Source organism: Anopheles merus, chromosome 2R, assembly GCF_017562075.2.
Source record: "Anopheles merus strain MAF chromosome 2R, AmerM5.1, whole genome shotgun sequence".
In the NCBI taxonomy this organism is placed as follows: domain Eukaryota; kingdom Metazoa; phylum Arthropoda; class Insecta; order Diptera; family Culicidae; genus Anopheles; species Anopheles merus.
Window position 1 is genome coordinate 26167942 of NC_054082.1, and position 19200 is coordinate 26187141.

A 19200-nucleotide genomic window follows, 5' to 3' on the forward strand; every position below is an offset into this window, starting at 1 on the left:
GCTGTGCCTGGTGACCGGGCTTATTTATTTGATATTTTGTAAGGGTTTGAATATCTCATCTTCGTGGCACTCCTGTTCGAACGAGAGAATGCTAACACCTAGCACAGCAAACGCTCTCCTTGCTTATCGTTCTATTTGTCAGGGTTTTTTTCAAACCAGAATGGGGTTTCTGTATTCTGTAAGGTGTAGTTTAAAAAAAACGCACACACACCCATTCGCACGTACGATTGAAAATGATAGAAGTATAATAAAAAAGAGTTAAAAAATAAGTGTCCATAGTTTAAATATTGCCAGGGTTTTTTTTTTAGAAATATTTCAGCTTACACAGAACCATAATCACTTTGCCCGTTCTCTATATTCCATTCCGCTCTAAACCATCATTCGATGAACATAAAAAACATAACATCCAATAAAGTGAAGGCTAAAGTGAAAAGGCTTTTTAAAAAAAAATTGAAACTAATTCAACCGTACGCCTGTGACTAGTGAAGTTGATTATTTGTGCTACACAAATCGCTTTTAGCAACAGTTTGCCTGCGAAACGAATCCCATTGTACAGCATCATAGTTAAGAGTCCTTCAAACGAACAAAAATTCAGATCGGGTCTTGGGTTATGCTAAAGATTACTCGCCGGATCCACACCATCCAAAAGGCGTTAGGGGAGAGGAAACTACAGTAAAGAACTTTATCCTTCGCTAGATGAAAGGGCGTTCGTCTAAGGGGAATGAAAGAGGGGATGAGGGTTCTCTCTATTCAGCTTCTTCAATCTTCAACTTCAATCATCGACTACAATGTTTCTTTCTATAACATTTCCTTTCTTTCTTTCTCTCTCTCTCTCTCTCTCTCTCTCTCTCTCTCTCTCTCTCTCTCTCTCTCTCTCTCTCTCTCTCTCTCTCTCTATCTCTCTCCCTCTCTCTCTGTCTCTCGGCCCTGTCTTGTGTCGTTAACATTTGCTAACTTTAAGATTGTTTTCCTACATTTTCGATATTCACTCTTTATGTTTTTTTTGTTTGTTTTGTACAATTTACCTTAGCTACATTTGCTGCAGAACGTCCTTAGTCTTTAGCTGTTAATAAGGGGGAAAGGGGGAACCTAATTTTGTTATCGTTAAAAGCCAATCATGGATTTGTTTATAAAAAAAAGTTTTTAAATGCGAGTAATGAAGCGGTAAAGTGATGAAACTAATATTAAATAGCATTTGCACTAAATAGCGTACCCATTCGTTACGGTCGTAGTGTGTATCTACATAAAGCTTAGCACTAAAACGTGACTCCTCAGAAGCGCACTGGTGCACGTGGTTACTTGCGTCGTCGTAGTGCGTGGAAGGTAGTAAAGAGATTAGAAAAGAGCGTGCATTTCAAACACGTGTCGTGTGTCGTAAAGAGAGAGACACACACACATACGAGCGCATGAAATACGCACGCACATATCTGTAAATAATGGCCTGAGTCCCACAGTTTTCTTTTGGGGGTATGTTGTTTCGTCATTAAAACGCACACAAACACACACACACACATGCATACAATCATTCACCATACGCACTTGCCGGTATTTAAAAAAAAACCCCTGGCAAGGATTGGGAGCTTTGGGGATGAAGAAGATGCCCATCCAAAATGATCATGATGGTGTAGAAAAAGTTACATAGATATATAATACAATATAGCCTAAATCACAACGTAATACATACTCTATTCGCAAAGAAGTTAATACAAAAGGGGAGGAAAAGAAACTATTCCTGGGGTCTTCTCTGTATTGTGAAAAAGGGCAGTGAAAGAAGAAATCGTTGCACGCACGATGCACTTACGGCATTACGGTGCAGTTTGGGTTTTTTGGTACTGTTACTGTGTTTTCCTTCAATAGTTAGACACGTTGTGTGCTGTAAGCGAAACCTCACGCACAAACACTCACAAAAACACACACACACACCCTTTTGAATCAATCTTATGATATTGTTCTTGAGTTGCAAACAAAACAACGCGCATTTAGCAATAAATTCCCTAACATCTCCTCTCGTGACCAGTAGGAGTGGTTAATCAGATCTCCTATTGGCTAGGTTTTAACAATAAGCAACGATTGTGGGTTTGTATATGGTTTGCATTTTTGTTTGGTTTTTGGTTTATCGTTATCATGCTATATGCTCCTGCCCGACTCCACCTCCCCCTATCTCGCCCGATTCTGCCCAGCAAGTGTGAAGCGGTGTCGAAATAATAACTGCTTGGACTAGCTTAGCGGACGATACCACCGGGTACAGGGGACCCTGTTCCAGTTCAAACCGTCCGTCGTGTTGGTTTTTGATTACGTTTTCGTTTGATTTCCTGTGTCACTCTGTCTGCATGGAAGTGCTACAGACAATAGCTGTCAGTGCCATTAGTGCCTGCGGAGGAGTAGTTGCTGGGGTTTGGCGGGTTTCGATGCCATCTAGCTAGGTTGCGGTGCGACCAGTGCCGCACTGGACTGACGCAGCAGCATTGAGGGTGGCCTTTGGCCGCCCTTTCGCAGATCAGTGCCCGGTGCTGCAGCTGGGCCACCCTGGCTGGATGGCGGCTGCACTGGAAGATGCTGATGGGGCGGTGGCAGCGGTTGGTTGTGCGGTGGAACTTGGGGCACGGGCGGTTGATTAGCGCCGGCCGATTGGTTTTCCTTCTGCGTATCGTCCACGTGCGTTTGCTGGCGCTGCAGCACTTCCATGTACTCGCGAATAAGGTTAGCAATTTGGAAGGCCTAAGCGGTGGGGTTTGGGAGAAAATAAAGTTAGGATACCATAAGGGCACTCCGGCGAACGACATCAACGTACCTGCGCCGTGGTCAGTATCACCTTCGACTGTTTCTTATCCGAGCCGGTAATGATCATCAGACAGTTCATGTTGGGCGAGAACGACAGAATCGACTGGTAGTCGTACGTGCAGAGCGTGTTGCGCGAACGGTGCTCGAGCAGATGCAAACCCTTCTGGTCGACCGCTAGCCACAGCATCCGGGGCCAGTTGGAGGTGAACGACTGCATCACGTCGAAGATGGTGGCCTTGTGCAGTGGCCAGCTCTGGATGAGATTCAGGAAGGATTTCTTCGCCTCGGCCGGCGTCGTCCCGCGCAGGCTCTGATGGTGCATGGCCACGCTGTCGCGCGGTATGTTCGGCACAAAGCGCGGCGGCAAACAGTGCGCCGCTATGGGTCGATAGTCCTGCACGATGTCGGAGCTGTCGCCGAGCTCAAGTTGTCCTTGTAGAGCAGTTAACATAATCTATGGAAGGGCAAAGAGAACCGTTTAACATCAGAGATATGGAACAAAACACACACCTGGCGGCTTCTGCGCTACTTACAGCCTCCATTTCGGTGATTGGAAAACGTTCGGTACGCAAACCGTGTAGCACCTGGTGATAGAGCAATTCCTTTTCGACGGGATCGTCCAGGTTCATGTACTGGTCGCAGAACAGATGCTTCTTGAACAGAAACAGATGGTGCTGCCGGCGGCAGGCGGGCGGTAAGTTGGAGCTCTGATTTTGCTGCACCGCCTGGGCGGCCGCCGTGCGGTACTTTTCCCACTTGGACATCACGTCAGCAACCTTCTCGTCCGGCAGCAAGCTGCGTTCCGATGCGCCCAGCACTTCGTAGATAGCGTAACCTGCAGCCCACCGAAGCGAATTAGTTGCACAAGCGACAAACGAGTCAAAACGGGGTTTAGAAAGTGGGTGTTAGTATGGGCGCATTGGATGCATTTCATGTGTGGATCTAACGGAATTCACAGATTGAAACTCGTCCAATGTATCGTATTGGGTTTGGACATGTACTACTTTGCCGTGAAATGATTTTAGCGCTTGTCCAGTAAGAACTTACTTTGTCTTAAGTCAGCACATTAAAACACTATCGTTTAAGGTTAAATGCAAGTGACTTAGTTGTCAATCAGATGCCCCAATAGAATTGCACAATGAGCACGTGCTCCAAAGGGTGAATAGTCCCGATCGTACTTAAGAGGCTTGTTCTTTGATACAAACACCGTAATTGAAAACCCTGATAGTCTACGAACTAACTCTGGCTGCCATTGCGTTTATGCATAGAATTCTGGAGTTGACTGAAAGTTCAATTCAAACGCATACGTTTGAATATAAACTCCAGTTTTTGGAAAACTCACAGAAATTCATAGCCTGTAGATTTTTTTTTCATTGTGGACCTCGCGAAACCTCCGTAGTGTGACAAAACTGTCGAAATTCTATGCATTGTTTCTAACATAATGTCAGCAAAGCAGGTTATGATTCCGAAGAAGACCTTGTTTTGGTAGATCGATCGCATCAGTGTTACATAATCATGTCGACAGGAATGATCGCTCGAGAAACTACTTTATAATAAAACTTGTATAGTTCATTAGGGCCCGGTTCTGTGGCATAATCGTGAAAACATATTTCTTGCTATTATAACTAAGAAGTAAAATCCTGCATGATTGAACTTCTACTTTATACGATCAGAATTGAACAGTCTGTTTTATCGGTCCTGTAAGTCAACGCATATTTAGTTCATCAGGGCATGGCCCCTTGGTACAGTCGTCATCTCGTACAACAACATGGAGTTCGACAGGTTAGATTTGGATTGTTCCGGCCAACTCCATTGCTCTTCAAATAGCGGCAAGCTACAAAGTTGGCAAACACTTTCGAGGGAGGTTTAAACATATTTTTGTTAAATGTACAACATCATATGTATCCTGTATCTTGTTAGTATATTTGAGCTTGAAGATTATATTGTAAAACCTAAACATCAAAACTGGCAAGCAATTTTCCACACATTGCGCACTGATGCGAAAACCACACCCCACACGGAAAACAACTTACCGAGTGCATTTTCCTGCAGTCCGATCTTCTTCTTCACGATTTCCATCACCTCTCGAGAGGTCGAGCTTGGGTGGAACTCGACCGAATGGTACTGCCCGTCCATGAAGTGGAACCGCGCGTAGATCGGCCGCCGGTTGATCGTGCAGATGATTTCCTCGCGCGACGGTGGCCACTGCCGACGGCGGGTGCCCTGCGTTTTGAAGAAACATTTCTCGGCAAAGCGTGCATACTTGCCCTCCTCGGTGATGAAATCGCTAGCGCAACGTTTCAGATGGCCTAGCAGATACTTGCGCACCACCTTCTGCGGTGGCAGTATGACGCTACAGGCAAGGGAGAGCAGCGCCCAGTGGCGCAGGTTGACGCGCGAGTTGGGATCGGGATGGTCGGTCGTTTGCTTGATCAGCTGCAGATACAGTTCGTTCAGCAGTGACTCCTTGCGCATGCAGCGATCCATGATCGACTGTATGAGCGTGATGTGTTCGTCCTCTGCGCGCTGAACTGTTTCGCCTGCGATCCAGCACGATGGTGTATGATGGATGGAGGGGGACAGGACGATGATAGGCAGAAAGGCAAAAGATGAGATGGAAATGGAAGATTTACATTAGCGTACGTGTGTGATGGCGCATGGGACGCATTGATGTTTTTTTGGTTTTCGTCATTCTCTTCCCACTTACCATTCTGTCCGAGACCGGCGTATGTGAGAATCGAGTTGAACACCTGCAGCATTGCCTGTTCCTCCTGGTCGGGCAGCTTGCTGAGGCTCTGGGGCAGTGCCTGACGGCTGAACGCCCAGTACGCGTGCGGGAAGCCCTTGTACGTTTCGCCGTGGTCGTGAACCGGGCTGCCGTGCTCGGCCCGCAGCTTCTCAAGCCGATGCTTCGACAGCCGGCGCAGCGTGTTGCGCAGGAAGCCACCGCTCGGGTCCTGCGGTTTGCGCAGCAGCTCCGTATCGACCAGGTGGCGCCGGCAGACGACCAGGTTGTGGTGCAGCCGGACCCGGTCCTCGTTCGTGATGCCCTTGCTTTTCTTCGGCGGCACCTCGTTCTCGGTGATCCAGTTCGAAAGGGCGGGATAGTAGGACACGATCAGTGAGCCGATCTCGTTCTTCTGCGCCGTCTCGAACACGAAGCACCGCTGCTGATCGGCGCTGCCGGTGCTGGTGTGCCGGTTCAGGCTGATCGTGATGAAGCTGTCGCTCGGATCGAGCATGATCGACTCCACCTCGGCGTACCGGAACTCGTACAGCACGAACTTGTCGTCCGGCTTGATCAGGATGATACCCTCGCAGTTCACGCCGAGTATGAGACTGTTGCCATAGCTCCAATAGCCACGGTAGGACACGGCGAACATCGTCGTGCCGTACAGTGGGTACTGCATGACACACGACAGGTACAGCACCTTTGCCGTTAGCTCCGTGCGCCCTGAACCGTACTGTCGATGAGCTTGGGCCAGTATCGGCACCCAGAACTGTTCTTCGCGGGTTTTCGAGATGCGCTCCGGCAGATAGCTCGGCACGTCCGAGTAGTACTCCGGCTTCGGCTGGTTCGATGGGTCGCCGAGCGCAACCTGCGCCTGCAGGCCCGCCAGCTGAAGGGCAACCTTCTCCGAGACTGGGAAATCGTCGCACTAAAATGGGACAGAGGACGGGCTTTTGTTAGAGCTTTGTGGAAGGAATGAGACTTGCTTGCGAGATCCTTTTACCTTCACGACACTGTAAACAGCTTGCGCGTACAGCATGTTCACCTCGACCGGATCCTGCGAGAGCTCCCGGGTGCTCTTGAACAGCCGCTTCTTAAACACGAACCGGTTCTCGCCCGACCCGAGCGTGGTTGCGTTCTTGCGCAACGTTGAGCTGGATGCGTGAATCTTCGTCTGCTTGCTGTAAAAAGGATACCATCCGTAAAAGAAGCAACCAAAAAAGCATACAGCGATGTACCACTATAGCCCCCGGGAGGATGAGACCCGTTCGAGGCATGCGAGGCAACGTCCACTGTGTCGTCGAACTGTCGTACGACCGAATTGGGTTTCGTCATGTTTTCCCATCGTCACGTGGTGGTTTGCGTGTCAGGTGGTGTAGTACTTGGGCAGTTTTGTGCTCATCAGTTCCTCGGGCAGTTTCAGATACAGTACGATCCGGTACGCCCGCCGGTTGACTTTTTTCACTATGTTCGTCAGACGACAGTCCCGGTCACGTCCACTGGAGTTGTTTGTTCAGGGGTGGTTTTTTTTATTTGTTTTTGTTTGGTTCATGTGATGGGCAACGTGTTTGTGCGCGAGCGTATTGCGTATTTGTGGACACAGTTTGCGAAGGGTGCGTTTGACCGCAACAGTATTTTGCCGGAGAAAGAGTGAGAAAGAGAAGCAGTCCGTGGTACATTATTTGAACTTGCAGGTGGAGGAAATATGGATGAACTTTTTAGCTATGTACACAACTTGTTTCCATTCACTTTTTACCCAATCAAATGTTGTGAAAAAAAAAATCGCACGGCACACCATCACTCACAGCGTGGGGGGATGAGTTTGGGTTGAGTTGGGATAATGAATGAATGATTCCGTCAATGATCCTGCTAAAATGGCCACTCTACTAAGGGCAGATATTTACATCACACGAAGCTTAGATTGGGAAATGATGTTAATAAAATTCATATTGGTCAAATGTTTTACAATATCATGATTTTTAAAGCAAATCCTATGGAGATCTGCTAAACTGCAGAAGTTTATGTTTTTTACTTGAAATGATTCTTTTTGTCATTTTGGTGAGATATTTTAATCGAAGTAATTCCTTCGTGTGAGTGAAATAAAATATCTTTTATCACATAAAAACTAACACCTGGGAATCAAACAGAGAGTTTGAAGAATCTTTGTACAAGGTCTTGGTTATATCAAATGTCGTATACCGTTGGTTTAAAATGTTAGTATAATAATCACGCCTTTAAAATATTTTACAAAAGTCTTCAATACGAATCATGAGATTCTTTATTCCTCTAAACGAGTCTTGAATGAATCATGAATCTTTAAATATATTGTAAATCAGTTCCGGGAAGAGTAATGAATCTTAAAAGAATCATGAATCTTTAAAATTTTACGAATAATATGATGTGTTCGGTTCATCAACTCTTTTTCATGATTCATTTGATTGTAAAGACTCAGAATTATGAATCTGACTAAGAATGTCCCAACACTACCACTACACCAGAGATGCGTATTATCGCCATGTTAGTTTCGTCGGAAAGGTCACCGTCCACGTTTTCCGTCAGTCTTTTACAAAAAGGGAAAGGGAGTCTTGTTAGAGAGGTTTACGTTAGAATCCGTTACAATCGTCTGAAACAGTTCGCTAATCAGTCTCCACACGCCACAATGCCAATCCCGGGGACCCCAACGATCTCACACACACAAATCGCAAACGCAACAAAGCCAGCAAACGAAACGAATGGAATGGGCAAGAAAAATACGTACGCTTCCCAGGCCGCGATAATGTCGTACAGATAGTCGTGCGATTTGACGTGCTCTTCGCCGTCCGGGCGGGACTGATAGATGGCCCAGCCTTCGATGTTGCCCAGGCCGAGCTTTTCCGCCAGTTTGGCGACCGCGTCGCTCGCCGTATCGGTCGGATGCACATCGATCGCTTTGGTGCGCCCATCGAGGAAGAAGAACCGACACACGATCGTACCGAGCCGTCGCATAGCCTGCGGGGCGAAAAAGGGAATAGCGTTAATATTTAACACACGTCATCGCTTCATCTGGGTCGCGTCACCCCAAAGCGCAATTGCTCCACACTTACGGCCACTTCCACACTCGACGGGGGATACTGGCGGCACCGGACCTTGGTGTTTTTGCAGTTGTCCAGACACCACTGGACGTACTGGCGCAGCTTGCCCTCGAGCGATTCGAGGTTCTTCTTCAGGAAGCTCACAAAGTACCGGAACAGCAGCTTGCTCGGCTGGAAGGCGACGATCGTCAGGCAGAGCAGTAGCCAGACACGGTCGGTCCAGTCGACGCTCGGGTTGTTGGTGGCCTGCCGCATGCACTGCACGAAGATCTCGTCCCGCAGCTCCTCCCGCTCGATGCCCTGCCCGATGATGAACTGGATGACCTGCAGCTCCCGCTCGCTGTTCAGCTCGCCGCGGATGTACTTGCACAGGTCGCGGAAGATGTTGCACGCAATCGTCACGTTCTCCGGATCGTACATGTGGATGTGGGAGGACGGGATGGTCGTCCCGCGGTAGTACGTGATCATCTCGTACTTCGGCACCATGTCGACCGATTTGCGGCCCTTGCGCGTGAGCGTCGCCATGATCGTGCCCTCCGGCGACCGTTCGTGCGTGTTGTAGTAGCTTTCGGCAAACTCGAGTATGTCGTAGTAGACGTCGTCCCGCAGCAGCTCCTTCTCCCGCTCGGTAATGTCCAGCTGCTGCATCTCCTGCAGCTTCTTCTCCACGCGGTACTTGCGGCGCTGCTCACGCTCCGCGAACGGATGGCCCCCGCCGGTCGAGGAGGCACGCGAGCTTGGCCGGCTGTGCTTGGGCGACGAGGGGCTCATTGGCCCATTGGTGCCGGTGCGCTGTATCGGGCTAGCGGAGCGTATGACGGCCGGGCTCTTGGGGCGCAGCTTGTGACCCGTTCCGTTCTCGAGATGCACGTACGCGTGGCTGGGTGCGGCATGCGCGTGGGGCGGCGGCTGCGGCGGAGCTTCGCTGTGGGCCGCATGCGTCGCTGCCGGCTGTGCTACCGGACCAGCGTGATGCGGTGGAGCGGGCGCCACGTGTGTTGCATGTGGCGGCGGTACCGGTTGCTGATGGGCGTGTACCGGTGGAGGCGGCGATGGCATGGCCGCTGCCAGCTGCTGCGACTGGTGCTGCGGTATTGGTGGAACCTTTTCGTGCCCGTCCAGCGGCGGCGGTGGAAGCTCCTTCAGATGAATGACGGCCTCGTAGATCGGTTCTTCGTGGCGACGGATGTGGTGCAGCGTGGCCGGATGGTGCGACTGTGCGACCGGCAGCGTGTGGTTGTTGTTTTCGATCGGTGGCGGCGGTGGCGGCATCGTCGGCTCGGGAAGTGATGGGATGCTGAAAGGGTAGAAGAAAAAGGCGTTAATCATTATATCATTAGCTTCCTGCACAAACTCGACCAATGCTCTTACCCGCCCAGCGGCTTCGGAGTGGTTGGCTTGTTGTTGTTAATGCTGTTATTGTTGTTGTTGTTGCTGCTAATCGCATTGTTAGCACCAGTGCCATTTGCCAGCGGACCCGCCGCGCTCTTCACCGTCGCGACGTTATTGTTCCGCTCGCTGGTCAATCCCTCGATCTCCTGCTGGATCACCGACTCCAGCTCGACGTCGAGGTCCTCCACCAGGTTGTCCATCTTCTCGCCGATCTCGTCAATGATGGCGTTCGAGTTCGCGTTCGGCTGCACCTCGCTGAGGAAGGCAAACAGATTGTCCAGATCAACCGAGTCGTTGCTCTGCAGGCTGGCCGAACCGGCCCCCCGTGCGCCACCGGCTTGCGGTGGCCCAGCGCCCTTGCCATCGCCCCCAGCGGCGGCACCGTTCTGTGCGGCCTGCGCGGCCAGCAGGCGGCTGTTATTGTTTGCGGCATGCTGTTGCTGTGAGTGCAGTTTCGAGTTTATCTGCTCGGCCATTTGCGACAGAGCGAGTATCTCTTCTTTGGCAACCCTGCAGGGAAAGAGTGAGTGTTGGTGTGAAGAAAGCATTAGTTTCGCGCGTAGGCAAGGTTAGACGGTGGTGCTTGAGAAACGGCTATAGTTTTGTTATTAACGAGACAAGAATTAGCAGCACTACAAACTAGCAACTAAACGGTGCAATCGACAGTTTCCTAGTGGCATTTTAGGGGGGGCGCTAGCCAAGCAATTAGCGGGACGGCGGACACACAGTGGCAAACGGAAGCAGCGGCAAACGACGCAAGTACAACGGACAGACTACAGACAGACAACTACACGTTTAGGGCCGCGGACGGCCCCACTCACCCGATTCCGTGCCCATCTCCGGTACTACACATTAGCATGCTTATACAATGTACGAAAATCAAAACAGGGATTCAGGGTTGGTCGGTTTGTTTGAGCTCGTTTGTCGAATTGTGGCAGGTTAGTTTGGGGTGAGATGTAAATGGCAAGCAAAACAGGTACGAAGGGTGGGGGAGATAAGGGGTGAAGGTATGTAGCCTAACCCATGATAGCGGTAGTGACAATCGAGAGGGAAATTAAAAGTATCACCAGGGTAAGGTTTGCAAAGCTGGAAATGGTTGCAGTCATTGCGTTAAGTTGGGAATGTTGGTAGAGAGAAAGAAGACACATAAATATGCTGCCAGCAACGTTCGAAAGAAATGCTAGAGTACCGTGAGAATTGACGTTCATGCTCGTAATAACTACTTGATTAATAAAACAAAGAAAAAACACTGGTTTTGAATTCAAAGGATATGCTGGACCAATACGAGCAAGTTCATGATAAGTACACAGGCTGTTCCCGAGTTACGAGGTAGATTGCAAAGACAACAGCATTATTGTCGAATTATTTTCATTTCGATATTGATAATATCTATAATTGGTTATACATTTCCATGTTTTTTTTTAGCATTTAAGATACCAACGACTCTAAGTAACTTGGGAACGGACTGTGTAGACTTGAGAAGTTATACCAACTACCAGTTTACAGTAACAAATTAAAGACAAAACCCCAACTACTACTGTTAGATCATGAAATGCTGAACCCCACCAAAGCCCAAGAACAGACCTTTCGCTTTCCTCCAGCGCCTTCCGGTCCGCTTCCGCCTGGGCCGCTTCCCGCTCGCGCCGCTCCGCCTCGAGCCGTTCGCGCTTGCGCATCTCCTCGTCGACGCGCCGCATCTCGCGCAGAGCCGTCGCGACCTCGCGCGCAAACACGCCCCGCAGGTGGCTCTGGATGACGATGGCGGCGCGCCGCTTCTTCAGGAACTCGATGCGCAGCTTCCACCCCTTGTACGCGTGCTGTATCTTGAGGGCGGCCGACCGGGTCCGTCCGTACTGGCGCTGCTGGCTGAACCGCTTCCAGTTGCGCTGTATGATCAGCGCCTTCGCGTTGATCACCTGCTTGCGGGCGTCCTCGAGCGGCTCGTGCACCACGCTGCGCAGGAAGACTTTGGTGCGCCCGAGCTGCCACTCGGTGGTCGGTACGTTCAGCTCGCGTATTACGGCCAGCGCCTGGTCCTGGCTGGACATGTTGCGGAAGCGCTTCGTGAGGCACTGGTACTTCTGCACGAAATCGTCAAACGTCAGGTGCACCGGGAAGCCCTCGCGCCGTATGCGGATGATGTCGAGCATGCCGAGATAGCGCAGCTGATCCAGCACCAGCCGGTCGTCGTAGTCGTTCGGCAGCTTGGCCGCGTTCGGCTTGATGCACCGCACGTACCACGGGTTCGTGCTCTGGAGCACATCCACCAGGGCCTGCAGCTGCTGGCGGAAGGTGTCACTGACGGTCAGCTTGCCCTTGGACGTGCCGCGCGACACCGTGCTGGTGGTGGACGATGCCGACTGAACGTGCTGGATGGAGAGCAGATCCTGGAAGGAGGCGATTTCCTGCACGAACGTGTTCGTGCTGCGACTCATATGGTCGAACAGCACGTCCTGCTGCACGTCCCGGTTCTTGTCCACGAATCCCTTCACGGTGTAGCTTACGCAGCCCGCATAGTGCCGGATGCCAAACTCCGACTCCCAGTGGCGCCGATCCTGCCCCTTGACGTAGCTGCCGTGCGACTCGAACTCGCCGTGCAGGTTGGTGAGGTACGCCGTGTCGGACCCCTTTGGCATATGGCACTGTTCCGTCAGCAGCTTCAGGATGCAGCGCGGCGGCTTCTCGATCAGCTCCAGACAGAGCGTGTTGTCGGTGAACTGGATGTGGGAGAACTTGATTTCCTCTTGGCGGTACTGGAAAGTTGGAAAAGGCAAAACAAACAAAAAAACACACACAGTTACAACACCGATCTGGCGTACTTACGGGCGGCTACTTACAATCTCCTGCTCGAGCGCAAACACGTAGTGGTTGAAGAACTTGTGCAGCTTCTCGTTCGTGTAGTTGATGCACAGCTGCTCGAACGAGTTGGTGTTGAAGTTCTCGAACCCGAAGATGTCCAGCACGCCCAAAAACCGGGACGCATCCTGGCCCGGGTTGATGCACGTGTTGATGTGGCTGATCAGCCAGGCGAAGGTGCGCGAGTACAGTGCCTTCGCCATCGCGTGCCGGTTCTCGCCCGCCTCCTGCAGCTTCAGCGGTATCTCCGTGATGTTGCCGCGCACGTTGATCTGCCGCTTGAGCAGCACCTGCACCAGGTCCGCCTCCTGCAGCCCGAGCAGCTGGGCCACGATCGCCACTATCTCTCCGTCGCCCGGTGCCAGCTCGCACCGCTCGCCGTCCACGTCGGCAAAGTCCAGATTGCCCAACCACATTATGGCACTCAGCACGCGAAAGATGCCGTCGATCAGGGGCTGCGAGATCTGCAGCACGTTGAACGCTAGCCGCAGCGCCTCGAACCGCTTCGACTCGGTGGCAACCTCGAGGGCCGACTGATCGGTGCCCGCCTCACCGGTACCGCCCGAAGCGTTCAGATAGCGGTAGAACGAGGCGTCCCGCAGATGGAGGGCCGCCGCCAGCTCGCCGTTCGTTTTGCCCTCCGCCACGAGCTGGTACAGCACGTGGTAGTTCCGCTCGCCCGGGCTCTGGAAGGTGATGCGCGACTGCTCGAGCAGATAGTCCTGGATGATGCAGCCCTTGATGCACCATTTCGCGTCGAAGCACACCTGCATGAACTTGCCGAACCGGGAGCTGTTGTCGTTGCGGATCGTTTTCGCATTGCCGAACGCCTCCAGGATCGTGTTGGCCTCGAGGATCTGCTGCTGCACCCAGGTCGACACATCGCACGTCACCGAGCAGAGGTACTGCAGGATGAATTTGGTCGTTTCCGTCTTGCCGGCGCCCGACTCGCCCGATATGACGCACGATTGGTTCGTGTTGTTGTCGCGGATGTTGCGGTAGGCGGCCTCAGCCATGGCGAACACGTGCGGTTCCAGCAGGCCCAGCTTCTGGCCGTGGTATTTGGCGACATATTCCTACGAGGGGGAAATAAGGGAAAAAGACGGAGGTAAAGAATAAGTAGAAGCTCATTATTAGCTGCCCCCATGTGACTCGCATGACAGTCAGTTTTGCTCGCAAAGTGCTTTCTTCATCGTCACTCGTCGACCATTAAATCGCCATTTCGTCGTCAAACACAAAAGCGCGCTAAGCTTTCGAGTGCTTGTCATATCGCTTCAACTTTAGCGTCGGCCGGTAGTAGGTCAACGAGGTAACGAGGGTGTGTAAAGTATTAATGCAATGACCTACATTGACGCCCTGCCGCCACCTTCGGGCTACTGTTGCGCAATGAGTACAGGAAGGGAAGAAATCTCATTTAGCGCCCGGAAGTGCCCACGGGCTAGGCTGGGGTGTGCAGAAGGATACTAACAACCTTTGGCTGCAACGCTTAACGCGCACGGCATGCCGACAGGCGGACATGGTTGACCTCATTTCGTTGCACTTGCAAGTGCGCGCTGATTATGATTTTGTTTAGGCTAGATGAAACATCATTTTTACAAGATTGTGCATCGTGTGTTGTATGTTTGTAAGAAATAGGTAACAAAACGGATCGATAGTGTCGTTTAAAATGATACGAATCTAGAGTAAACTGCAAAGCATATGTGTTGCCATCTTCATGCGATGCTTTTGCAGGTTATAATTTAGTTTTCTCCGTTTGGATCTGCTTCATATCTGTTTTTTTTTTGTTTTGTTTTGCTGTTTCCATTTGTACAAACAACCTCCCACACATGCACATACACACATTTTTCTTCCATATCTCAAGCCATCAAATGGCTCTTCATCGTTAGAGCACTCTCATACTCATAAAATTGTATAATTTAAATTTCAAATCATCGTACATAGGGTAGCGTACACAAAATGGGCATTATTTAACTAAATAAAAGAAGGGTCTTTTGGCCGAGACAGCAAAACAAAAAAAGAAGAGTCGTAAAAATTATGCCCGTGGTGCCGGCAACACCTGGAACCACATGCGGGTGATTTCCAGCGGCTAAAAGAGTGGATTTCCCGACCGCTCAAAAGCGTATGCTACGCATCGTTGATCTGATCTGTATGTTGAGGGGCCGAATTTCCCACCATTAGCATTAGGCAGGAAGAACTGATCGCGACGATCAAGAAGCACCCCTACCGGTAGTGGTGTGATCTTTTGTGATAAACATGAGCCGAAATGTGTTTGCTAGCCAGACAAGGATTTCCCCACTTTGTTGAGAGTGTGACAGTGTGTAAGGTAACGCGCCGTAGTTCAATCCTTTACCCTGGGAATATGTGACGAGCTGGAACAAATATACTCATCATTCGTAGATTTAAAACAAAGGGTACCAGCGGCACTGTGCTTCTGGTGGGTCCTCATCAGGCCGGTAAGCGTCTGCCAAGGCCAGGCGTGTTGAAAACAAACCAGCCCAGATTGTATATTATGCGCTTGGTGGTTCACTGTCGAGTGGGTGATTTCACTACGCGCGCGCTTGCGCTGGACACGCAAACCCACGACTGTGTGGCAAACACGCTTTTCATAGGAGCGAGATGTTATCACACATACCCAGCAAACGACTATCTTCAACTGATGATGATTGTATTTTATTTGGCACAGACATGGTGATGCGAAGGAAAAAGTTTCGCCGAGATACATTCCTCCTCTACCCGTCATGAAAAAAGGGTGTTAGTGTGGGGTCTCCACTGGTGGCAGTGGGGCAATGGGAAATGTGGGAAGCGGAATGTGCGGTAGTGCAAATTCCACCAACCAAAGGGTTTAATGTTCCGCGGTGGTCATAGATTGATTAGCGCGATTTGAGCCACACACTCGCTCGATCTCTCTCTGTCTTTCTCTCTCATCACATTTGGGAGTATCCATCCCGAACCACGCACTCACGGTGATGATGATCGATCTTTTCGATTCGGACGCTGGATGCGTTTGATAAGCGCGTAGACAGCGCGCATGCGTTTTCTATTTCAATCTGCAAGGTACTGATGCCTGATGAGTGGCCTGAAAAGGGGGTTGCGCGATCGTTTGTGCGCCAAAAGCAAAAAGAAAGAAGAAAAAAAACACACACAAACACACACACTGCCTCGCAGCCAAAGGTGCGTTGTTGAGCTACAATTTGTGAACTCAATGCACCAATAAAAAGCCCACCACCTTTAATAGCCCAGAGCTGATTGTAATCAATTAAGCTCTTTCTTTGCACTACTGCGAAAGAAGCGGAATACAAGCTCAAGCAAATTCGGCGCGACGGAGCCAAGGCGCACATGCGGAGGATGCTTTTCGTCGTGTCCCTGAAAGACCGAAAAGGAGGAGCACCAGGCTTTATTATGCCACAGAAAGATTGCACTTTTTAGTAGCGCTTCGACAATTAATCAATTAAACAATCGAAACCGCGACGCGTCGTGTGCACAGCACAGTCCGAAGGTTCGTTTGGCAGTGGACGAGTGGCAGTTATTCGATTTTTTGCTAAGTTGGTTTTTGTTAAATTGAGAGTCTGCTGCTTCCGTTTTCTGCTCTGCAATAAACTTCCGGTCGTAAAGGTCGAGGGGAAGAGACATTTAAAAAAAATTAACGCCTGTAAATTGCGAAACGAGTTACGGAAAAAGAAGACGTAACCGAACTGGAGTAGGATTAATGCCAGGTTTAGAGTTTCCTTTAACGTGGCTAGTCTCGTGGTCAAACAGGAAAGTGTTTTTGCAATATCGGAATGTAGAATATTATAAATCCTAGCAAATGCTGTTAGATGCTTCTTCGTGTGATATGTTTTAACTGAGAAGCATTGTAAGTCGGTAATGATGTGTGATTATAAATTTTAAAGACATTAGCTACACGCCCTACACAACCTCTCACCATTGGAATATGAATAAGAAATTCCATTTCCAAGCATCTCATTGAGAATGCTGGCTGTGTCGCTGTGCAGGAGAAGTAGACCCCCTGACGGCGGAAAGAATCTTCCTACGTGACTTTCATTGTAGTGAATAAAAGGGTGTGTGTGTGTATGCTTCTACCTGTTACATTTTGGACATGTCAGTAAAACTATGACGCCACCGGGGTGGTGTGCACGATCGAGCGCGACCGGTCAGTAGTAAAACGGAAGCATCGCTCCAAACGCGCGCGATTGCCTTATGCGTAAGGCTTTAGGGCGATAGCGTGAATCACACGCTATCGCGCTTGAAGAGTGTTTACCGGCATTGGGGTGAGAGGAGGGTTAATGCGTGACTCTTGCGATCTTGGCTTTTGCTAACGCACTTGGCCACACGGTTACAATAAAACTTTATTGAGCAGCTGATTTTCAGCAATTCAGCCCAGTCCAATCGACAATTGTCGGCACAATTAGCGCCGCCAATAATGCCGCACTGCCACCGGAAGGACACAGTGAGGAAGATAGTAATTGGAATAACGTCGCTTGTGTAAATCATACGAAGCTTACTGGCTTGCGACGCGGTGACACACTGCTTTAGGGAACGAAATTCAAGAACTTGATTGGTGTGTGCGAAGCAAGTCTTATCTCGGACAACAGTGAATACACGCCCCCAATATCTTAATGCTTGCTGTCGAACCAATGTTGTCTATGATGTAGATAATTGCATCCCTTACGCTTGCAAATCGTAATGCAAATTAGGCCCGCTGTTCATTCGTTCGTCGATGGCGTGGGAAATTCTGTCACGTAGCGGCCTGTATTGGGTGCACACAGGCTCCTAGTGTGCGCGGTGTGGTGTTTGCTTTTCCGCGGACATTCTTATCCGGACCGGACGGTAATTAAAGGCTACGGTGGTGGTAGCAACTGCAACGACGCTTACTGCACAACGAGTGCTCCGCAATGCTTAGTTTAGCCCGTGGAAGGATCTCAGAAGCGGTAAAGTTGTCTCGAACGTCAGCGTCTAATCTTCAGAGTCCGTGGGAAAAACAACCCCCAATGGACACGTTTAGAAACGTGTGTAATTAGCCGCAGGTAAGAACGACGGTGATCATGCTTACCTACTGCTGAGTGGATTGAAAGGTGATCTTGGACGACAGGGTGGTAGGAAAGCACAATTACCTTCTATTTCACGAAGGATTTTTCCCAGCATAATAAAGATGTAAATTTTTGGATGACATTGTAAAAAAATTGTAATGTTACATTGTAAAGTAATGTGAGATGTAGCGCTTGTTGGTAATATTCATTATTCAGGAATTTCTTGCCTTTTCGGAGAAAATTTTGTTGACCCTGAATTTGATTAAACTTTAAACCGATGCAAGAGATGTTTCGGTTATCGGCAAGCAATGGATTATACAATAAATTAAAACATTGGAAATTGTATGTATTATTCAACAACTTCTTTTGTGGATCTTCTCTTGGACTTTGACAATTGGGTGAAAAAACACAGATGTCAACCATTTTTTTGAACATTCGCAACACATTTTTATTTCAAAGATGAAAGTGTGATAGAAACAATGGAGAAATGTGAAAGCAGATTAAAGTATAAAATCCAGAGTGTTTAATGGGTGGTGAAAAGCTTTCAACATTTTAGCATAACAAGTTCTGAACCGGATAAACAAGTAACGCCCCAGCATCTCACATGAAAGTAATCTCTCACAACTAATATTTCGTGTTTTTTTTGGGTGTCACACACTTACACGCATAACCGGGTTTGGCGGTGATAGATGGCACACATTGGATGGAAAGTAAAATCCCGCACGAAAATGAAAGTTTAATCCTCCCGAAACAAAAACCGCCCGGGATAGCTTGTATACCCCGACTTTCGGTGTGCCGGTACACTTGTAGGAAGTGGCACAGTGCTTCTTCCTGTGCCCCTCACCGATGTTGCGAAAGTAAACAAAACACAGGCCCAAAGTTTCACCCTGTTAGATTCAGCGAGCGAAAAAGCCGATTCCCACTTACACGTGCAAATAATGTATCCCAATTGTGTTCGGACACACATCTATGTCGTCCGGCCGAGCTGCCGGGGAAGCAGCAGCAAATGGGGATCATAATCATCGATAACTACGGCAATGAGGTAAAGTCAGGGGTTCAGGCTTAAGCCACCCTGATAACGGTGCACGGCTGCGGGCATTTCGGGCGCACGAAAGCGTGCCGTTTTTGCCTCAATTATGCGCGATAGCATTATTCGGCGGACGGGAAACAATGTTACCCCTTGTGGAATACGCTGCACGCAGTAGAGAGAGATAGAGAAAATCAAAACTGGGTGCACAATCGGCCTCTCCCAAAGATGGGCCTTTTTCGTTGTGTCCTCCTCATCGGGGATCGATTGAATTTCGAGACGAGTGTTTGCAAGTTTGATTGGAAAATGTAGCGC

General features: G+C 49.6%; 1 protein-coding gene across 6 annotated transcripts in view; it reads right to left on the minus strand.

The window, feature by feature from the left end:
• Nucleotides 1–222: 222 nt before the first annotated feature.
• The window catches only part of LOC121589386 (myosin-I heavy chain), a 39909-nt gene continuing 20931 nt past the window's right edge, over nucleotides 223–19200 (minus strand). For 5 of the 6 annotated variants that reach the window (XM_041908277.1, XM_041908276.1, XM_041908278.1 and 2 more), the window contains 11 exons: nucleotides 12813–13907; nucleotides 11560–12728; nucleotides 9955–10485; nucleotides 8596–9880; nucleotides 8271–8500; nucleotides 6516–6693; nucleotides 5489–6440; nucleotides 4815–5321; nucleotides 3315–3616; nucleotides 2792–3235; nucleotides 223–2718 (listed from right to left, as the gene is read on the minus strand). In XM_041908277.1, coding sequence (XP_041764211.1) covers nucleotides 2416–2718; nucleotides 2792–3235; nucleotides 3315–3616; nucleotides 4815–5321; nucleotides 5489–6440; nucleotides 6516–6693; nucleotides 8271–8500; nucleotides 8596–9880; nucleotides 9955–10485; nucleotides 11560–12728; nucleotides 12813–13907 — 6996 coding nt within the window. In that variant the 3' untranslated portion in view covers nucleotides 223–2415. The remainder of the gene's footprint in view (nucleotides 2719–2791; nucleotides 3236–3314; nucleotides 3617–4814; nucleotides 5322–5488; nucleotides 6441–6515; nucleotides 6694–8270; nucleotides 8501–8595; nucleotides 9881–9954; nucleotides 10486–11559; nucleotides 12729–12812; nucleotides 13908–19200) is intronic. The other variant, XM_041908281.1, reaches the window with a different exon arrangement.